Here is a 19,932-nt window from a genome sequence, read left to right on the forward strand (position 1 = left end):
AAATACCACCAACTGGTTTTGGCTTAACAACGGGAATTTATTGGTTTATAGTTTTGATGCTAGAAGTCCCAAATCAAGATATGGGCAGAGCTACCAGCCAGAACTGGGCCAGAGGCTGCATGGGTTTCAGGAAACTCAGAGTCACATCAAAGACAGTATATCACAGACAAGGAATGTCCTCAAACAGCATTTTAATGATTTAAAGGGAATCCTTGGGAAGCTCCTGGATAAGTGCTTGGTGCTTTGAAATTAATTCATAGTATTGCACACAGAACTCAGTGTTGATTATCAGTTAAGATTCTGCACTGAGGAGATTCTGCAGGAGTGAATTCCTTGGAGTGTTCCCTGGATAAGTCACTCTACATTGGTACTTCATGAATAAACAGCTGACTTTTAGGGACATAGCTCAGCAGTCCAAGAAATATAACACCCCAGAATGAACTGAATCATAGATGTTCTCTACTATAACGTTCCAAATTATTTTTGTTGGCAGACATTAACATTCAGAGTTGAAATTGTAGGACAACCAGTCAGAAGAGACACTATAGTAGTGTGTGCAGAAAAACAGTATGGTTATGACTTTTTGCCATGGGATCAAGCCATGTGTATTAGCACCAATAGTGCAGTTTTTATTTACGGAAAATAAAATGAATAATCATTTGCCTGCAGGTACTTCTGGATTCATTGTCACGTTTGACATTGAAGCTGTTACTCTAGAAACCAAAATGGAGGCAGAGACTTCAAGCTTTGAGTAACTATCAATGCAAATAACAGACAAGTGGTTTTTAATTAGTTACTTGATCAATCATGCAGTTCTCTTTACTTTGAATGCTCATTTTTCTATACTAATGGAACGTGTTAGTATGTTAGATTTTTGGATAATTGGCTTCGGTTTTCAGGGTTTTAACATAGCTGTTCTCAGTATAATTGAAATTGATAAAAATAGTTGGATTCATTTCTCAGGCAATTAGTAATGAAAAATGTTTACTGAATTATTTGTGGAATTTTTTAGCAATAAGATACTTGAATTTTGTGATACTTTTGTCAGGTACTTTGTAAGCAGTATTGACTTTAATTTATGTTCAATAATCTCTACGTCCCAAAAGCATTATAATGATTGCATCTTAAAAATCCCGAGCAAATATATAAAAGAATCAAAGTATTTTCTCTTGTTCTCTTTGGATTTTGATTCATGGTAGGCTAGAGAACTTTTAAAGGGTAAAACTATTTATGGAATTAGCAAACAGAGCAGTGTTAGCCATTTCACAAGTATGTAATATGAACATGTGTATATCCAGCCTCGGTGATATGCATGTACCATTTGTAGTCTATGACCTGAAGTTTAATGTCAGTTTGTTAAATGGACTTTATGGGACCAAACCAATATAATGTAAATATTTGTCTTATTTTTTGAAAACTTAAATTGGGTAAAATAATTATTTCATGAATTTACTATGTAAAAATTTACTATGTAAAAAATGATGTAAAAATAATGTGCTTTATCAGCCTACAAATTTTTTTTTAAGGAGATACTGGAGATTGGACCCAAGACCTTGTACATAGGAAACAGGTGCTCAACCACTGAACTACATCTGCTCCCCAGCCTAGAGATTTCTAATGTGAATTTATTTTTTATTTTTTACCAGTAGAAAAGTGTTTAGAAAAGAAAGTTTGTCATTTATTAACACTAATTTATTTGGGGATTCAAATTCCCTGTCGGTAATCATGACTTCTTTCCCTTACATTTTATGCTGTTAGTCTTTCACTTTGATTGGAGGTTGTTAAAAAGATGTGATAGATTGTAGATGCCTTGTCTAGCTGTCTGAAGCAAAATTTTAAAAAAAGCAAAAACTAAAAGTCATATATATATTTTATTTCTGTGAGATTTTGTGAACCTAATTTTAATCTTTTTTCTTTATTAACCACATACTGTTCAATAGAAGGGGAAAGGGGCTTCTTGTGGCCGATCATTTTAATTCAGACTTCACTGTAAGTTATGAAAAGATAATTTGTCCTTTCTTATATTCTACATATTTGATACCAAGCATAGTGCCTGACACAAAACATGTGCACAATAAATATTGGGTGGAATGAAATATAGATAGCTAGATAGGTAGTCTGATAAAAGAGTCCTAAAATATAAGATACAACATTAATATAATTGAAGGAGAAATAGACAATTCTACAATGATAGGGAACTTCAATATACCATTTCAATAGTTTCAATAGTTGTTAGACAGATGATCGATAAGGAAACAGAGGACTTGAACAGCACTATAAACCAACTAGACCTAACAGCTATATCGAAAACTTTCCACCCTACAACATCAGAATACTCATTACTCTCAAGTGTATGTGAATTATTCTCCAGGACATGTCATATATTAGGTCTCAAAACAAATCTCGATTGACGATTGGAATTAGACCTAGTATCTTCTAAGACCAAAATGGAATGAAGTTGGAAATCAATAACAGTAAAAAAACTGGAAAATATATAAATATGTGGAAATTAAACAGTAAAATCTTAAACAAATGGGTCAAAGAAGAAATCACAAATGTAATTTGAAAGTGAATAGAATGAATGAAAATGGAAACACAACATAACAAAATGTATGGGATACAAGGAATGCCACACTCAGAGGGAAATTTAAGTTGTAAATATCTACATTAAAAAAAGAAGAAAGCTTCCTAATCAATAACCTGACTTCACAGCTTGAGGACATAGAAAAAAGAACAAACTAAACTGAAAGTTAACAGAGAAAGATATAATAAATACTATGGTAGAGATAAATGAAATAGAGAATAGAAAAATAATAGAATCAATGGAACCAAAAGAATGGTACTTTGACAAACCTTTAGCTAAACTAATAACAAAAAAGGACAGAGAAGACAGAAATAACTAAATTAGAAATGAAAATAACCCATTGCTATTGACCTAACAGAAATTAAAATATTATAAGAAAGTACTATAAACAATAGCACAACATCAGCAAATTCGATAATTTATATTAAATGACCAAGTTCTTTGAAACAACAAAAAACCTAAGCTGGCACAAAAAAAGAGAAAATCTCAATAGACCAATAACAAGTAAAAATATCAAATCAGTAATCATAAACCTCCAAAAAAGAAAAGTATGAAATAGATCGCTTCACTGATGAATTCTACCAAACACTGAAATGAGAATTAATGTCAGTTCTTCTCAAACTTTTCCAAAAAATTTAAGAGCAGGGAGTACTTCCTAACACATTCTTTGAGGTCAGCATTACTCTGATATCAGAGCCAGATAAAGATATTTTAAGAATAGAAAAATTCAGACCAATATCCTTTATGAATATGATGTAAAAATCCTCAAAAAATGCTAGATTCAGAAAACTGAACCTAACAGCATGTTAAGAGGATTATACACCATAACCAAGTGGGATTTATCCCAAGAATGCAAGGGTGGATCAACATCATCAAATCAATCATAATATACCACATTATTAAAATGGAGGGAAGAAAAAAAAGATCATTTAAATTGATGCAGAAATGGCAACTGACAAACATCCTTTTCATGATAAAATAATTTGGAAAAATAGGAATAGAAGGAAACTTCCTTAAAGTGATAAAGGTCATTTATTAAACTCTCACAGCTGATATCATATGCTATGGTGAAAGACAGAAAACTTTTTCTCTAAGATCAGGAATAAGACAAGGATTCCTTGCATTTACCACTGCTATTTAACATTGTACTGGAAGTACTAGCCAGAGTAATTAGGAAAATGTGGTTTGATTAAATTTTATTTGTTAGTATAAATTGCATTTGCTCCCTGTATATTAAGACAAGAAAAAGTAAAAATTAAAATTTGCACGTCATAAATAGCTGACTGTAAATTGAATTTGTTATTCATGACAAAGTAGGAAGAATGAATTAAAACTATCTATTGACAGATGATGTGATCCTATATATATAGAGAAAGAGACAATCCTAAAGAATCCACAAGAAAGCTATTAGAGCTAAGAAACAAATTCATCAATGGTACAAGTTACAAGTGCAACAAGTAAAAATCAACTACATTTAGCAACAATGAACCAACAATATACCAATAATGAACCAAGGAAATCAAGAAAACAATTTTCTTTACATCACCTTCTAAAAATAATAATATATCTAGTAATAAAATTAAGCAAGTATGCAATAGACATGTACACTGAAATCAAGAAAACATTGCTGGAAGAAATGAAAGTAGACCTGATAAATGAAAAGGCAACCCATGCTCATTGATTGGAAAAGTTAATATTCTTAAGACATCAGTACTATCCAACAAGATCTATAGATTCAACATAATCCCTATCAACATTCAAGCAGCCATTTTTTTGCAGAAATGAAAAAGAATATTTTATAGACTGCAGGTGAGTTCACCAGTAGCAAAACACTAGATCAGGTGACCCAGATGTTTCAGCTGATGTTAGCAGAGCTGTCATGTTAATTCAACAATTAAAAATATTAAAATCCTCATATAGCAAAGCACTGAAATTTTATGTTTGTTTATGTTATGCATCACCAGCTAAATTATACAAAACCAAAGGTTGTCATGAATAACAAATTCAAGTTTTAGACAGCTATTTCTAAACTGTGCAGTTTTTAATTTTCATTTTTTTGTTGTCTTAATATATGGAGAGTAAATAAAATTCATATTAACAAATAAAATCTAAAGACATATTTGCACTTTATAATGTATTATTGAATGAGTAAGTGCTAAATTGTCTTAGTTTATTGTATTTCACCATGAAGTACCTTCATCATTTCAAGATATACATTTTCAGAATATCACTATAAACCCACTCTGAACGACTTCAAAAGAGTGCAATGTTTCCCTCAGTAACCCTCGTGGTTGAAATCTTTACATGCAAGAGCTTGAGTTTAGAGGCAATTTAAATGCCCTGAAATTTAATTAAGTGTTGCTTACGATTTTACAGATAATTTACAAAACTTTAAATAGATGTTGAGTAGATCAATCAAGTGGGAGTTTCATTAGGCAAATGTATTGCTTTGCTATTTGACATTGGAATTTAAATAACTAAAACTACCATAAGATGTGGATATTTCTTCACATTACTCTTGAAAATGAGTAAGTAAATTTTTACAAACTTTACATTTTCTAACAACATAAGTTTTTATTGATTAATTTCTGGATGGTCTCCTTCACATCTTTGTTCCTGAGGCTGTAGATCAGAGGGTTCAACATGGGGATGACCATTGTGTAAAAGACAGAAGTCACCTTGACCATGAGCCACGAGCTTTTGGAGTTAGGAACACAGTAGAGAAAAAGGATGGTTCCATGGAAGATTGTAATGGCAGTTAGGTGTGAGGCACATGTAGAAAATGCTTTGTAGTGTCCCCTAGTTGAGGTCATCTTCATGATAGTGATAAAAATGAAAACATATGAAGTAAAAATGATCATCAGACTGCTTATTTCATTGAATGTGGCTAACACTAAAATGATCTTCTGGCTAATGTAGGGGTCAGAGCAGGACGCAGCAACAATAGCAGCATGCTCACAGACAACATTATTTATGATATTATTTTTTCTGAAAGATAATTCCAATAGAAAGTAGGTAAGTATTAGGGAACACCCTATACCCCAAGAGTATGAGAAAGCAACTAACAAGTAACATAACTTCCGAGACATTACAACCATGTAGAGCAGAGGGTTACAAACTGCCACAAACCGGTCATATGCCATCACTGCCAACATGAAAGTTTCTGTCACTGCACATAGGCATGCAAAGAAAAACTGCGTGATGCACGCTGTGAAAGAGATGGTTCTGTCTTCCACAATCAAGTTTTCTAAGAGTTTGGGTGTAACTACTGTGGAGTAATAGAAATCTAGAAAGGACAAGTGGCTGAGGAAAAAGTACATGGGGGTGTGGAGTTTAGGATTGATCCTGATGACGACAATCATGCCGAGGTTCCCCACCACAGTGATTGTGTAGATGGTTAGGAAAATCAAGAAGAGGGGCACCTGGAGGTCTGGGTATTCTGAGAAACCCAAGAGGACGAATGTGGCTCCAGCACTCTGATTTCCTTGTTTACTGTGGACAAAATAGGAAGATTGTTACAGCACAGCAAAAATTAGTAGGATAAAATGAGGAAATTTGAAAGACTTGTCTCCATAAATAATGTTATGATTAACACTTGGCTCTGTCACATTGTTTCAAAAGTTAGAACTTATTAATAGCACAAGCTTACAGTGAATACAATCTGTGTGAGTGGATTTATGAAGATAAACATTATGAGTAGAATTTACTGTATTTCAAATAATCAGACTCATTATCACCAGAGGCAAGTAACTTCTGGAGAACGGCCAATCTGGCTTTTACATTAATCTGAGTTTAGTAAAATAATAATTGTATTGGAGGAAATATACACCATGAATATCCCTACCTCACATCTTAAGCTAATAGACAATTAATTAGAATTTCTAAATACATTTTTAAAATGTTAACCACCTAGCAGAATGGTCCAATTACAATTTTCTTGGTTGTTCTATTTTCCTTTTCAGTTCTATCCTCATGGCTACTAACCCAATACTCTCAACATAATCTAGAGGTAGTCTAAAGAAGAAAACTGAACTGATTCACTCATGTTAAACTAATTTTAAAAAGTTTAAAAAGGCATTCTCCATTCAATAATATATCATTCATAAACATGTGCTCACTCCAAAATATGATTATGATGACAGCGATAAAAGTAGTTGAAGCCATAGTTGAACTAAAAGTTCTTATTTTTCCTGAAGTGGCAAATCAAGATGAGTGAGTGACAAACAGTAAGAAGTCTAGGAGTACTGGACACGACGTAAAAATTTCAGGCAGCGGCAAAAATACATTCTGCCGTTCTGAATCAAGTTTTAAGCTTTGCCAAGGACAAGTGTCAGGCTAAAGATCCATCACTAACAGAACCATAACATTCCTGCTGCCACTAGCACAAGAACCTCAATCATGAGCACTGTGTTCCCATTAACAGGTGCAGTTGAATGGGATCATTGTGGGCATCTGAAGTTGTTCACAATCCTTCTCTTTAATGGGGTCAAAGGAGTACACATGTGGAGTTGGTCAACACCAGAAGTGTGTGGAACTCCTGGAAGTTACAAGGAGGGGAGGTCAAATAAATGCCTGCATTCCTAGAGAAGAAGCCTGTCTAGATTTCAGGCAAAAAATCAGAAATAGGAATCCTCAGATTCTTTCTAAACCTAGTTCCCCATCAACACATTCTTTTTCCTGTGCTCACAGCCTTGTCCTTGAAACTTTCAGATCACAAGAATTAATCTCATCATACCCTTTATATCTATCAGGTTTGTCATTCCCTGAAACCCAGAGATACTGGGATATGCCTCATCACCCTTTTGATAATCTTAATATGAATCTGTACCTCATTCTTTCTGATATATCCTCTACCTCTTCTCATCCACTGGTATTATTCCTCCAGAATGGATGTCATTTGAAAAAAGGAAGAGTTAATACATAACACCTTCACTCTTGTCTTCACCAAAAAAGCGGATATTTTGGCAGTTTGGCTAATACATGGACTTGTCTTCTTGAAAGATTATTGGAACTCAATATTTTCATTCTAAAGTGAAAACAAAACAATAAATGAATCAACTCACCTAATAAGAGAAGCACTTGAGTGACTCATTTACTGAAGATTCCTTGTCTAAGTTTAATCAGGTCCAGAAGTGTTCCTGCTTAATATTCAATTAATATAACTAGACCTGAATATAACAGCAGGAGTGTGCAGTGCATTTCATTGCCTATTTCAAATACATGATTTTTCTTAACAACTTGTTTAAAAAGCCCACGGATAGCTGAGAAAGGCAGACTGAAGAGTTGCATCCTGACACCAAACTGTTACAAAAATATACCAGTAAAGCTTTGGGGATGCATACCTAGAGAAAATAATTGAAGTATTCCCTTTGAGGCTACAATTCAAGCAATTAAATAAAATGATGTCCCTTGAAATATCTTGGCTGTATATTATTTGTTCTAAAGTCCTGGGAAAGTAAGAACCATCGTTTCTCTTTTTTTAAAAACTGAGACACACTAAATTAAGAAATGTGAAAAGGAAATTTAATTATAAATCAACAATCCAGTGACAGTATTATCATTCCTTGTTGTTTTTATTTTTTTCTTATAAAATTATAGTTATGTTCTAAGTATAGTTTAAACAATAAGTTATGTTGTATATTTTCCTTCGTTAATTAGCTTTATATAGCAAACTTCATTTCCCATTCATATAATTGGTTTCCTTAATAGAAAAAAAAGCTGAATTTATCTTCTAAATATGAGCACTGTGCTTTCAGATGTATACATTTATTATTAAATCTTAAAAAGAAATGGTCTGTGTCCTAAGAAAATAAAGATTTATTGAAAATGTAATATATTTATGAATTCCAATACCTCTATTCATCATGCCTTAACATATTCACGTTAAAAATTCCTGTGACTACGTACAAGCTTATTCCAGACTGGCACAATGTCCAAAATGCATTTCAGATCATAGAGCAGCTCTGCCCCATAAAGTGATATAGGGACTGAATCTCCTTCCAACTTGTTGCACCATAATCACAGGCTTCCAGGTTTGAGTTTCTCTTCTCCAAGAGAAAATACAATTTAAAAACAACCACATAAATATGTATTCAGTGAAGGTAAACCCCATTGAGGAGGACCTCATATAGCATGTAAGTGAAAACATGGCCAAAAATAATACAATCATTAGATTCAAGAATATTGCACCTGAGGAACTACAGAGAAAAAGAAATACGCAAATGAGGATTTTAAATAGATATATGTAGATATAGATTTCATGAAGTAAGACAATATGAACAAATCCCTTCATTATTTGGAAAAGATATAAATAGAAGTCCTGTAAATAAATAACAGCACCATCAATAATAGCAGCATGAAAAATCAATGAAAAGGGAATCCATGATGGCAGAATAGGGAATGACAGGCTATATTCCTCCTCCAGAAAATTCAGGAAGGTAGGAGGCTTTCCTGGCATAAGGGAAGTCACTGGACCATGGGGGCTAAAGGAGAGGGTGACTGGAGGAGGGTGGCAGATGACTCAGGGTAGAGGGAAACAAGAGACCTGATCCTCCTGGCAGACTAGTGCCTAGCTGGCTCTTAGAGTGAGAGCCCCCCTGGCGAGGAGGGGTCCATCAGGGTCATGAGGGGAAGGAAACCAAGGGGCAATCAGTTGTACAGGCTGGAACCCAGCCAGCTCAGGGGGAGAGTGGAGCAGGGAGGCGGGCAATAAGCAGAGAGATTGGCAGCAAGTTGGCCCAGGGAAAAGAAGAAACACCAGGCAGTTGGGTGTCATGCTGATGGCCAGCCAATTTTTGAGGGGAGGGAAACAATGGGTAACTGGAAGTCCTGGTTCATACCCAGTTGGTTCAGGGGGTAACTAGAGCAGAGGGGATACAATTAGGCAGGCAGACCAGCTCCCAGCCAGCTCCAGGGAAAAGGAGAACCTAGGTCCTGCACCTAACCCTTTCCAAGGAGAGTGGAGGGAAGAAGAGATCAGGCGGGTTGACATGCACCCAGCCACCCTTGGGGAGACAGGAGAGCGAAAGGAGTCAAACTATGGGCTGAAATGCTTGCGACATGAGACTCTAAGCCAGCTCCCTGGGGAGGGGGCAAGAGCTCAGGAGGGCTAACACACACACAGCTGGCTCCTGGGGAGGAGGGGAGCCTTGGGGCAAGCAGGCTTGGGAAGGGCAGCATAGAGAGGATTTTTGCTTGTTTTTGATCCCTTCTCTCTTTTCAAGTACCTGGGGAGAGGCTGGCCATAAGGGTGACGATTGGCTGACACTGCAGCCTGACATTGTTGCTGGAGTGTGTTTATTTATTTGTTTGTTTGTTTATTATTTTCCTTTCCTCTTTTTTTATTGTATTTGCTTTCTCTTTCTTTCTTTCTTTCTTTCTTTGTTTGTTTCTTTCTTTCTTTCTTGTTTTCCTCTTCCTTTTTTCTTATTCTTCCTTTCTGCTTTCCATTGTTTTGTCTTCATTTTTTTCTTCTATTCTTTTTTTGTCTTGCCTTTTATTCAATTTTATCTTATTTTGTTCCTGTTTCTTTTATTCATCTTTGTAGTTTTATTCTTCTGTGCTGTTTCCCCCTTTTATTATTATTTTTCATTTTTTTTGTTCTCCTTCCCTCTTTTTTCTTTTTCTCTTCTTTCTTTTTTGTTTTTTGTGTATCTAATAATTTTTCAGTTGAATACAGGCAACTAAAAAGATATAGAATAAGTGGAACCAAGTATTAAGAAAAACTTTAATGCAAAATCAAGCAAAATAAAATCCTAAACTAGCAAAAGAAACTAACCAACAGAAAAATCCATCAGGGTAAAAAGATGCCCAAGCATCAGTGAAAAATTATAAGCCATAATCAGAAACAGGAAGTTAAGATCCATTCTAATGAACAAACTAAAAAGCAAAAGGAAATACACAATGTGCAACAACTAATCAAAGATGTCCAAACAAATATCCTTAATCAATGCAATAAAATGAAGGAAGAGATAAAGGATATCAAGAAGATCTTGAGGAAACATGCATAAAAAGATAACAGATCTTACACTGATTAAGGCATAATGCAAGAATTAAAAATACACTTAAAGCACAAATCAGCATATTTGAACAGGCAAAGGAAAGAATTAGCAATGTTGATGATAAGATATCTGAAATCACACAGATAGTAGAACAGATAGACAAAAAAAAAAAGGAAAAAATTCAACTGGACCTCAAGGAATTGAATAACAACACAAAAACACACAAACATATGCATTATGGGCATCCAGGAGGAGAAAAGATGGGAAAGGGAGCAGAAGGAGTGTTTGAGGAAATAATGACCAAAAATTTCTCAACTCTTAGGATGGACATGGGTGTAACATTCGGAGAGGGCATCATATTCCAAGAAAAATACATCCTAGCAGACTTACCTCAAGACAAATACTTATCAGATTGTCAAACGCTAAAGGCAAAGACAGAATCTTGAAAGCAGCAAAGGAAAAGAAACCTATCACATATAAGGGAAGCTCAATAAGATTCAGTGCTGATTTCACATCTGAAGCCATGAAGGTGAGAAGGTCATGGTATGTCACAGTCAAGATGCAAGAAGAAAAAACCCTGCCATCCAAGAATTCTGTATGCAGCAAAATTGCCTTTCAAAATGAAGTAGAATTCAATCTATTAACAAAAAACAGACATTGAAAGTATTTGTCAACAAGAAACCTGCCCTTCAAGAAATACTAAAAGGTGTTTCACAGGTTGAAAGGAAAAACAGGAGAAAGAGGATTAGAGGAGAGTGTAGAAAGGAAGATTATTAGTAAAAATAACTAAAAGAATAAAAAGAGAAATAAAAATGAAATTTGACTTATATAAGCCTAAGACTGTGGCTATAATAAGTTCTGCCTATACAATAATTTTATTAATGTTAATGATTAAACTCTCCAATCAAAAGACATAGATTCGCAGTATGGGTATGGTAATATAACCCATCTATATGCTGTGTAAAAGAAATTCACCTTAGATCCACAAATAAGTTGCCAGTGAAAGGTGGGAAAAAGATTTTACACACAAACAGTAATCAGAAAAGGGCAGGAGGAGCTAAACAAATATCACACAATATAGAGTTTCAATGCAAAGCTATGGTAAGAGATAAAGAAGGAAACTGCATATTAATAAATGGGGCAGTATACCAAGAATAAAGAACAATCATAGATATTTATGCACTTATCCAGGGTGCCCCAAAATATATGAGACAAATACTGTTAAATATAAGGGGAGAAATAGATGCCTCTAGAATCATAGTGGAGGACTTCAATACACCATTATCACATTAGACAGAACATATCAAGAGAGGCACAATAAAGAAACAGCAATCTTAAATAATATGTTACAGGAACAAGTCCTAATGGACATATATATATAACATTACACCCAAATACTTTTGGTTATACATTCTTCTTGTGTGCTTATTGATTATTCTCCAAGAGAGACCACATTCTGGGTCATAGAATGAGACTCAATGAATTTAGAAAGATTTAAATTATAAAAATCAATTTTTTCTAATCACAATGGAATGACCCTAGAAATTAACAAGTGACACATATCCAGAATAGGCACAAATACATTGAAGTTAAGCAACAGATTATTAAACAATTAGTGGGTCAAGAAGGAAATTGCCAGAGAAATCAGTAAGTACCTGGAAGCAAATGAAAATGAGAACACAACATATCAAAATTTATAGGATGCAGCTAAAGCAGTGCTGAGGAAGAAATTTATAGCATAAGTGCCTAAATTTAAAAAAAGAAGAAAGAGCTAAAATCAAAGACTTAACTGCTTACCAGAAGGAACTAGAAAAAGAACAACAAACTCATCCCAAAGCAAGCAGAAAGAAGAAAATAACAAAGATTAGAGGAGACTTAACTGAAATTGAGAATTTAGAAAGAAATAGAAAAAAATTAACAAAACCAAATGTTGGTTCTTTGGGAAAATTAATAAAATTGACAAACCTTTAGCTAGCTAGACTAACAAAGAAAAAAAGAAAAAAGATGCAAATAAATAAAATCAGAAATGAAAAAGGTGATATCACCACTGACCCCACAGAAATATAGCCTATCATAAGAGCAGACTTTGAAAAATTGTATGCCAATAAGAGGGACAATTTAGATGAAATGAAGGAATTCCTAGAAACACAGGAGCAGCATACATTAATGGAGGAAGAGATAGAAGAATTCAACAGACAAAGCACAAGTAGTGAGATTGGTTTAGTCATCAAAAACCTCCCAACCAAGAAAAGCCAGGACTAGATGGCTTCACAGGTGATTCTACCAATCATTCCAGAAATAATTAACACCTATCCTGCTCAAACCCTTCAAAAATTGAAGAAGAGGGAATATTATCTAACTCATTCTATGATGCCAATATCACACTAATACCAAGGTCAAATACAGATGTCAAAACAAAACTACAAGACCAATCACTCTAATGAACTTAGATGCAAAAATTCAAAACAAAATAGTTGCTAATCAAATCAATACAGAACTTATACACCATGACCAAGTGGGTTTTATCACAGATATGCAAGGATGATTCAACATAAGAAAATCAATCTATGGAATCCACCACATTAATAGATAGAAGGGAAAAAAATCACATGATCATCTCTAGCAGTGAAAAGAAGTCATTTGACAAACTACAGTATCTTTCCTTGACAAAAACATTTTGAAAGATAGAAACAGAAGGAAACATCCTCCACATGATAAAGGGCATATATGAAAAATTCACAACTAACATTATACTCCATGGGGGAAATGTTAAAGGCTTTCCTCTAAGATCTGGATCAAGACAAGGATGCCCACTGTCACCACTCTTAATTAACATTGTATTAGAAGTACTTGCTTGAACACTTAGGCAGGAAAAGGAAATAAAAGGCATACAAATTGGGAAGGAACAAGTAAAAATTTAATTTTTTTTGCAGGTGACATGTTCCTATATGTAGAAATTTCCAAAAAATTTACAATAAAGCTTCTAGAGCTGATAAGTTTAGTAAAGTGGCAGGATATAAAATCATCATGCAAAAACAGTAGTGACTCTTAACAATAATAATGAGTAATCTTAGTTGGAAATTAAGAAAAAGGTCCATTTACAATAATAGTTAAAAGAATAAAATATCTAGGAATAAATTTAACTGAGGATGTAAAGAACTTATACACAGAAAGCTGGACATCATTGCTAAAGGAAATCAAAGAAGACCTACATAAATGGAAGAATATTCCATGTTATGGATTGGAAGCCTAAATATCAATTATATTGTTCATTCTACCCAAATCAATTTACATACTCAATGTAATATCAAAAGCACTAGCAAAGCAAGTTATCAAAATTATTTGGAAGTGTAAGGGGTGCTAAATAGCCCAACACCTCTTGAGAAAGAAAAACAATGCCAATTGAAGGAATCATGCTGCCTGACTGTTAAGCATACTACAAAGTTACATTTGTCAAAACTGCATGATTTTTGTACAAGGGTAGACACACTGACTAATGAAACCAAATAAAAAATCTAGATGTAAATCTTTGCATATGTGGTCAACTGATATTTGACAAGGTCTCAAAGCCCACTCAACTGGGAAAGAATTGCCTCTTCAACAAATGGTGCTGGGAGAACTGGATATCCATATCTCTAAGAATGAAAGAAGATCACCATCTCATGCCCTATACCAAAATTAACTAAAGATGGATCAAAGACCTAAATATAAGTGCCAAAACCATAAAGCTCCTAGAAGATAATGTTGGGAAGCATCTACAAGATCATGCAGTAGAAAATGGTTTCATAAACTTTACACCCAAAGCATGAGAAATGAGAGGAAAAGTAGATAAATGGTTTCTCCTCAAAAATTAAAAAAAAAAAACAACAACAAAACTATTGTGAATCAAAAGAGGCAAGAAAGTGAAAAGTCAGTCTACTCAATGGGAGCAAATATTTGGGAAGCACTTATCTGAGAAGGGTCTCATATCCAATATATATAGAGAAAACATAAATCTCAATAATAAAATTACAAAAAACCATTGTAAAAAAAGGGCAAGAAGGTTGAATAGAAGTTTTCAAAAGAGGAAAATAAAATGGCTAAAAGCCCACGAAAAGATGCTTAATATCTGCATGTATTAGGGAAATGCAAATCAAAACTACAATGAGATAAGTCTTACACTTATTAGACTGGCTGTTATTTAAAATACACAAAACTACAAGTGTTGGAGAGGATAGTAACACACCACTGTTGGTTGAAGGTGGAATGGTACAGCCACTATTGAAGATGGTTTGGAATTTCCTCAGGAAGCCAAGTATAGAATTGCCACATGAATATACTCAATTGTAGGAATATATCTGTAGCATTTTGGCATGGTTTTTGAATTCCAAAAATAGGTATTGGATTATGTTTGTAAACTGGTATATTCCTCTGGGCATATTAGATTGTATTTGATTCAAAGGTTTCACACTTACTTGATTAAATTAGGATTGGAATATGATTCAGCCACATCAGTAGGATGTTGAGTCCCCACCCCCTTGGTGGGCAGGGACTCCCAGAGAAAATAACATGGCAGAAAAGAAAGAGTCTTTTATTCTGGAGCCCCTGGAAGTAAATACACAGGAGAGTGATCCGACCCACGGATCAGTCGAACCAAGACCTGAGGGAGGGAGTGGGAATGAAAGGGACAAGAGACACAAAGAATGGAGACAAGACAGGATTCTGATCAAGTCTCATTTATTGAGGGTCAATCAGGGGTATTTATAGCCAGGAATGAATGAGGTTTCACACCACAGATCTGATTGGTTCACGTCAGGAAGTCTTTTCGCGGACGTTTCAAAACAATCGTCTGAATGGCGTGAGGATAGAAACTTAATTACTACAGTGAGAGTGGGGAAACGGAAACTTAACGGGGTTAGTATCTAAAAATAGCACTTAGCAACAAGATTGCCAATACAACACCAGTGAGAGGCAGTTTCCCACAGGAGAGGAGCACAGAGGAATAGGAAAAGCTCCACTGATATGGTAGAGACCCTGTGAAGAGATAGAGCCTGATAGCCAACAACTGTAGCTGAGTCCAGATAGAAACAAGCCACAGGAAAGAGATTAAACTTATGACAGCCTGCAGCTGAGATTGGATAATTTTGGACCACAGAGCCTTAAGAGGAAGAGGAAGAGAAAGGTCGAACCCTTGCAGAGACTGGCAGTCATCTTGCACCAATATAGGGCAACAGACTTTGGTGAGGGAAGTAACTAAAGCTTTATGACCTTCTGACTATAAACTTCTATCCCAAATAAATGCCCTTTATAAATGTCAAAAGATTTCTGGTATCTTGCATCAGCACCCCTTTAGCTGATTAATACAATATCCAAAAAATTGAAAGGAAGAATGGGGACAGATATATGCACACCAATGTGCATCATGACATTATTCACATTTGCCAAAATTTGGAAGCAACTCAACTGTCCTTAATACTTATCCTTAATACTGTAATAAATTTCAAATTAAATTATGAGGAGTGAGGTAAGGAATGAGGTCTCCCCCCTCCATTAAATTATCCAGTTTCCCAGGCAGATTTTCAATAATCAAATGACTTTATATATTGGTTTATAACTAGATTATTCTTTTCTACCTTCAAGTTTTCTATCTTTTATGTTTTATAGTAAATCTTTAAGCCTTCCGGCTATATTAAAATACTTTGGGTATTTCAGGTTCTTTGCATTTCCATAAATATTTTAGGATCAGCTTATCAATTTACTTAAACAAATGGTTGAGATATTGATAACACATCAAATCTACATATTACTTTGAGGATAACTGACATTTTAATAAAACTAAGGGTTTAGACCAGGGAATATATTCTCTATTTTCACTCTCTAAGATCTTGACAAGTTTGATAATTTTATTCCTACTTTTTTTACTTGTTTTATTTCTGATTATTTTATTTAGTTTTTATTTTATATTTTATATTTCAAAACTTTGTTGTGAGCATATAGAAATACAATTGATATTAAATATAATAAATCTAGCATTTTTGCATTTATCTTCATATGTATATATATGTAAAGCATATCTAAAATAACTTTAAAAGCTCCTAAAGTTTTTAAAAATAAAAAAGCTCCTTTAAAAATAAAAAATAAAAAAATGGAAGACTTACACTATTTGATTTCAAAAATTTGTATAAAAAGGTCCAATAATCATGACAGTGTGACATTAGCATAATAGTACATAACTAAATCAAAGAAATAAAACAGCACAGAAATAGTCTAAAACATATATGCAAAAATTATTTTTATTAAATTTTCAAAAGAAGAAAGTGGGGAAAGAATGGTCTTTTGAAAAATTGAATACCCATAGCCATAAAAAATAATTTAGTACAGACTTCACACCATAGGCAAAAATTAACTCAATATTTATCATAGACTTATGTGCACAACCTAAAATCACATAATGCCTAGAAGAAAATATATAAAAAAATCTTTCTCAGCTTGGGAAAGATAAGAATTTTTGTATCCTACAATAAAAACATAATCTATAATTTTTCTTTACATTGATAAATTGACCTTCATGCAGATTAAGAATTTCTCTTTTTAGCAGGGTAAAACAATACTCATTTATTTTATTTTACTTTTTAATTTTTTTTAAGAGGAGCTTTAGAGTATATAAATGGTACCTAAAATATAAGGAATTTCCATATGTTCCATGTCATTCCTCTCCGACACTTGCCCACATTAACCACGTCCTTCAGCATGGAGGGATTATTTCCAAGCTCCAGCTGGCAATCCATCTGGAAAAAGAGCTTCACCAAAAGGGGGAAATAGTAAATACAAATAAGTTTTTATGGCCAAGAGATTTCAAAGTGAGTCAGGAGGTCATTCTGAAGGTTAAGCTTATGCAAGTCTTAGCGGGATCTTACTGACTGCCACAGAAAACAGAACCTCAAATAGTGGAACTCCTGAGGGACATAGAGACATCTAGAAATTGTAAGCAGGACAGACAGCTCAGGAATTCCTACCCTGTCAGTGGGTTTTACTTTAGAGCTTATGCTTCCTAGTGTAACAGAGTTAGACTCAAATATATGTTCTCAATATATGGCTCTTCTGCCTTTTTTATTTGAATGTATAATTAGCACTATTCTTGATGAATATATGCCCCAGAGACTTAAATCTTTGGGCCATCCATGTGACAGTTGAGCCCTGAATTTGAGCAGAGTCATAACACCTTCTCTCCAGTTCATTGGACCCATCCAGAAAAACTTAGCAAGTAGATGATGATAGACAATGCCCATCCCAGGGAACAGAGAGTATCTGCAACTGCAAGGATGATAATCCCATCCATCTGCTCCATGGGATCTAAGCTACTTTCAATTAGAAGCAGAGTGGGCATCACCATCCCGAAATCCTCAAGATTGGGGAATGAACAATGGACTAAAATAGACTTATTATTATTTAACTGTAGACTTATTGTTATTCTAGTAATGGAAAAATTCTTATCATTGACATAAGGTAGTGGTCACCAGAGGTTCTGAGGGATGGGAGAGGAAAGAAGAGATGTAATATGGGGAAAATTTCAGGACATTGGAGTTGTCCTGTATGACATTGCTGTGACAGATATAGGTCATTTTATATATTGTCATAACCTGCAAAATTGCGTGGGATGGAGTGTGAACTATAATGTGAACTGCAGCCCATGATTAATGCAATGCTTCAATACATGTTCATCAATTGTAATAAAGATTTTCTTTTTTATGACAGACACCGTAAGAAAATGAAAGAATGTACAGGCATATGGAAAATATTTGCAAATCACAAATTTTAAAGTAGGTGTTGTATCCAAAATATATTAATAAGTCTCATAATCTAATAATAAGAAAATAAATTTCAATTTAAAATGGGCAATAATTTACAGTTAGTTTGCTAAAGAAAATATGGAGAAGGTAAATTATCTCATGAAAAGATATTCAACTTAATTATGTATTAGTTAAATGCAAACAAATATCAAAATGAAATAATCTAGGTATCAATCATCAAGTGAATGGATAAATATATTATGAAATATCCATACAAGAGAATGCAATACAACAACAAAAAGATATGAGAAATGAATTTCAAAATAATTGTCCCAAGTAAAAGAAGCTAAACAAAATTGAGTACATATTGCATGATTTCATTTAAACAAGATTTTAGGAAATACAAACTAAAATATAGTGATAGGAAAGAGTTCAGTCATTTTCAAGGGACCAAAATTTCTTAGCCATTGTCTATAATGCAGAGATACAAATTGTTTTGTTATTGAATGTAATAGGGGCAGCCAATTGACCCAAACCATTCAATGAGAAGTCCCTCCATTCCTCATTGATTTTTTAAAAACTAATTTATTGAAGTATATCACTCATACATAAACATACATAAAGTGTGTGACAATAGTTCTGAACTTAAAAAACAAACATATATAACATCATACAGGACTCTCATAATTCACCCTACCACCAATACCTTGCATTGTTGTTAAATCTTTTTAACAAATGATTAAAGAGCATTGTCAAAATATTACTACTAAACAAAGTATTTTCCCCTGACCAACCCTATTATTATTATCTTTATATCATTTATATATGAACGTACACAAACAATTAAGTGTATAGTAAAAGTTGTGAACTTACAAAGCAAACATGCATAACATCATACAGGGGTCCCATACATAAACCCTGCACCAACATCTTGCATTGTCATGAGAAGTTTGTTACAAATTATAAAAGAATATTGTCAAAATTTTATTACCAATCATAGTCCTTATCTTACATTTGGTGTGTTTTTCCTCCAACCCACCCTATTATTTTTTTAAAATATTTTTTATGACAGAAGTTGTAAACTTAGAAAACAATTATGCACATGTGCAGAATTCCCAAATGCGGCGGCTTGCTCGGTCGGTAGAGGTGGGGTCTGGCTGCGGACGAGGGGTCGGTCCAGCTCTGGACGAGGGGTTGGTCCCACTTGGAACGAGGGGTCGGTCCGGCAGCAGACGAGGGATCGGTCTCACAAGGGGTTGCGCAGTTCGGCTGACGGGGTCGCCCGGCGAAGCCGGCGACGAAGGGGTCACCCGGAGAAGCAGGCGATGAACTGGGGACAAGGGAGGCCAGGCCCTTGTCGGGGGCTCTCAGGACTGGAGGGCGCACAGCAGAAGAACTACCACGGAGACAAGGTAAACACGCAAGTCCACTTTATTGAGGGAGAGGCAACAGTTTTATAGGGGCTGGGGAAGGCTGATTGGTCGAAGCCACACCCTGTTCTGATTGGTTGCCAGCGAAAGGTCAGTGGGCGGTACCGGATGGGGGAGGGGTGGTGGTTAGAGATTGGCTGTCGCTGTTG

General features: G+C 34.6%; 1 protein-coding gene and 1 pseudogene across 1 annotated transcript; one reads left to right on the plus strand and one right to left on the minus strand.

The window, feature by feature from the left end:
• Positions 1 to 256: 256 nt before the first annotated feature.
• LOC101444932 (cytokine receptor-like factor 3 pseudogene) lies at positions 257 to 862 on the plus strand (annotated as a pseudogene).
• A 4,280-nt stretch (positions 863 to 5,142) lies between these two features.
• On the minus strand, positions 5,143 to 6,087 carry LOC101444471 (olfactory receptor 5D13-like; the record flags this gene model as incomplete). The annotated part of the gene is made up of 1 exon (XM_023591186.2): positions 5,143 to 6,087. A coding segment is annotated over one exon (945 nt), but the record flags the coding sequence as incomplete, so codon positions are not given.
• Between the last annotated feature and the right edge of the window lie 13,845 nt (positions 6,088 to 19,932).

Source organism: Dasypus novemcinctus, chromosome 10, assembly GCF_030445035.2.
Source record: "Dasypus novemcinctus isolate mDasNov1 chromosome 10, mDasNov1.1.hap2, whole genome shotgun sequence".
NCBI classification, from domain to species: Eukaryota; Metazoa; Chordata; class Mammalia; order Cingulata; family Dasypodidae; genus Dasypus; species Dasypus novemcinctus.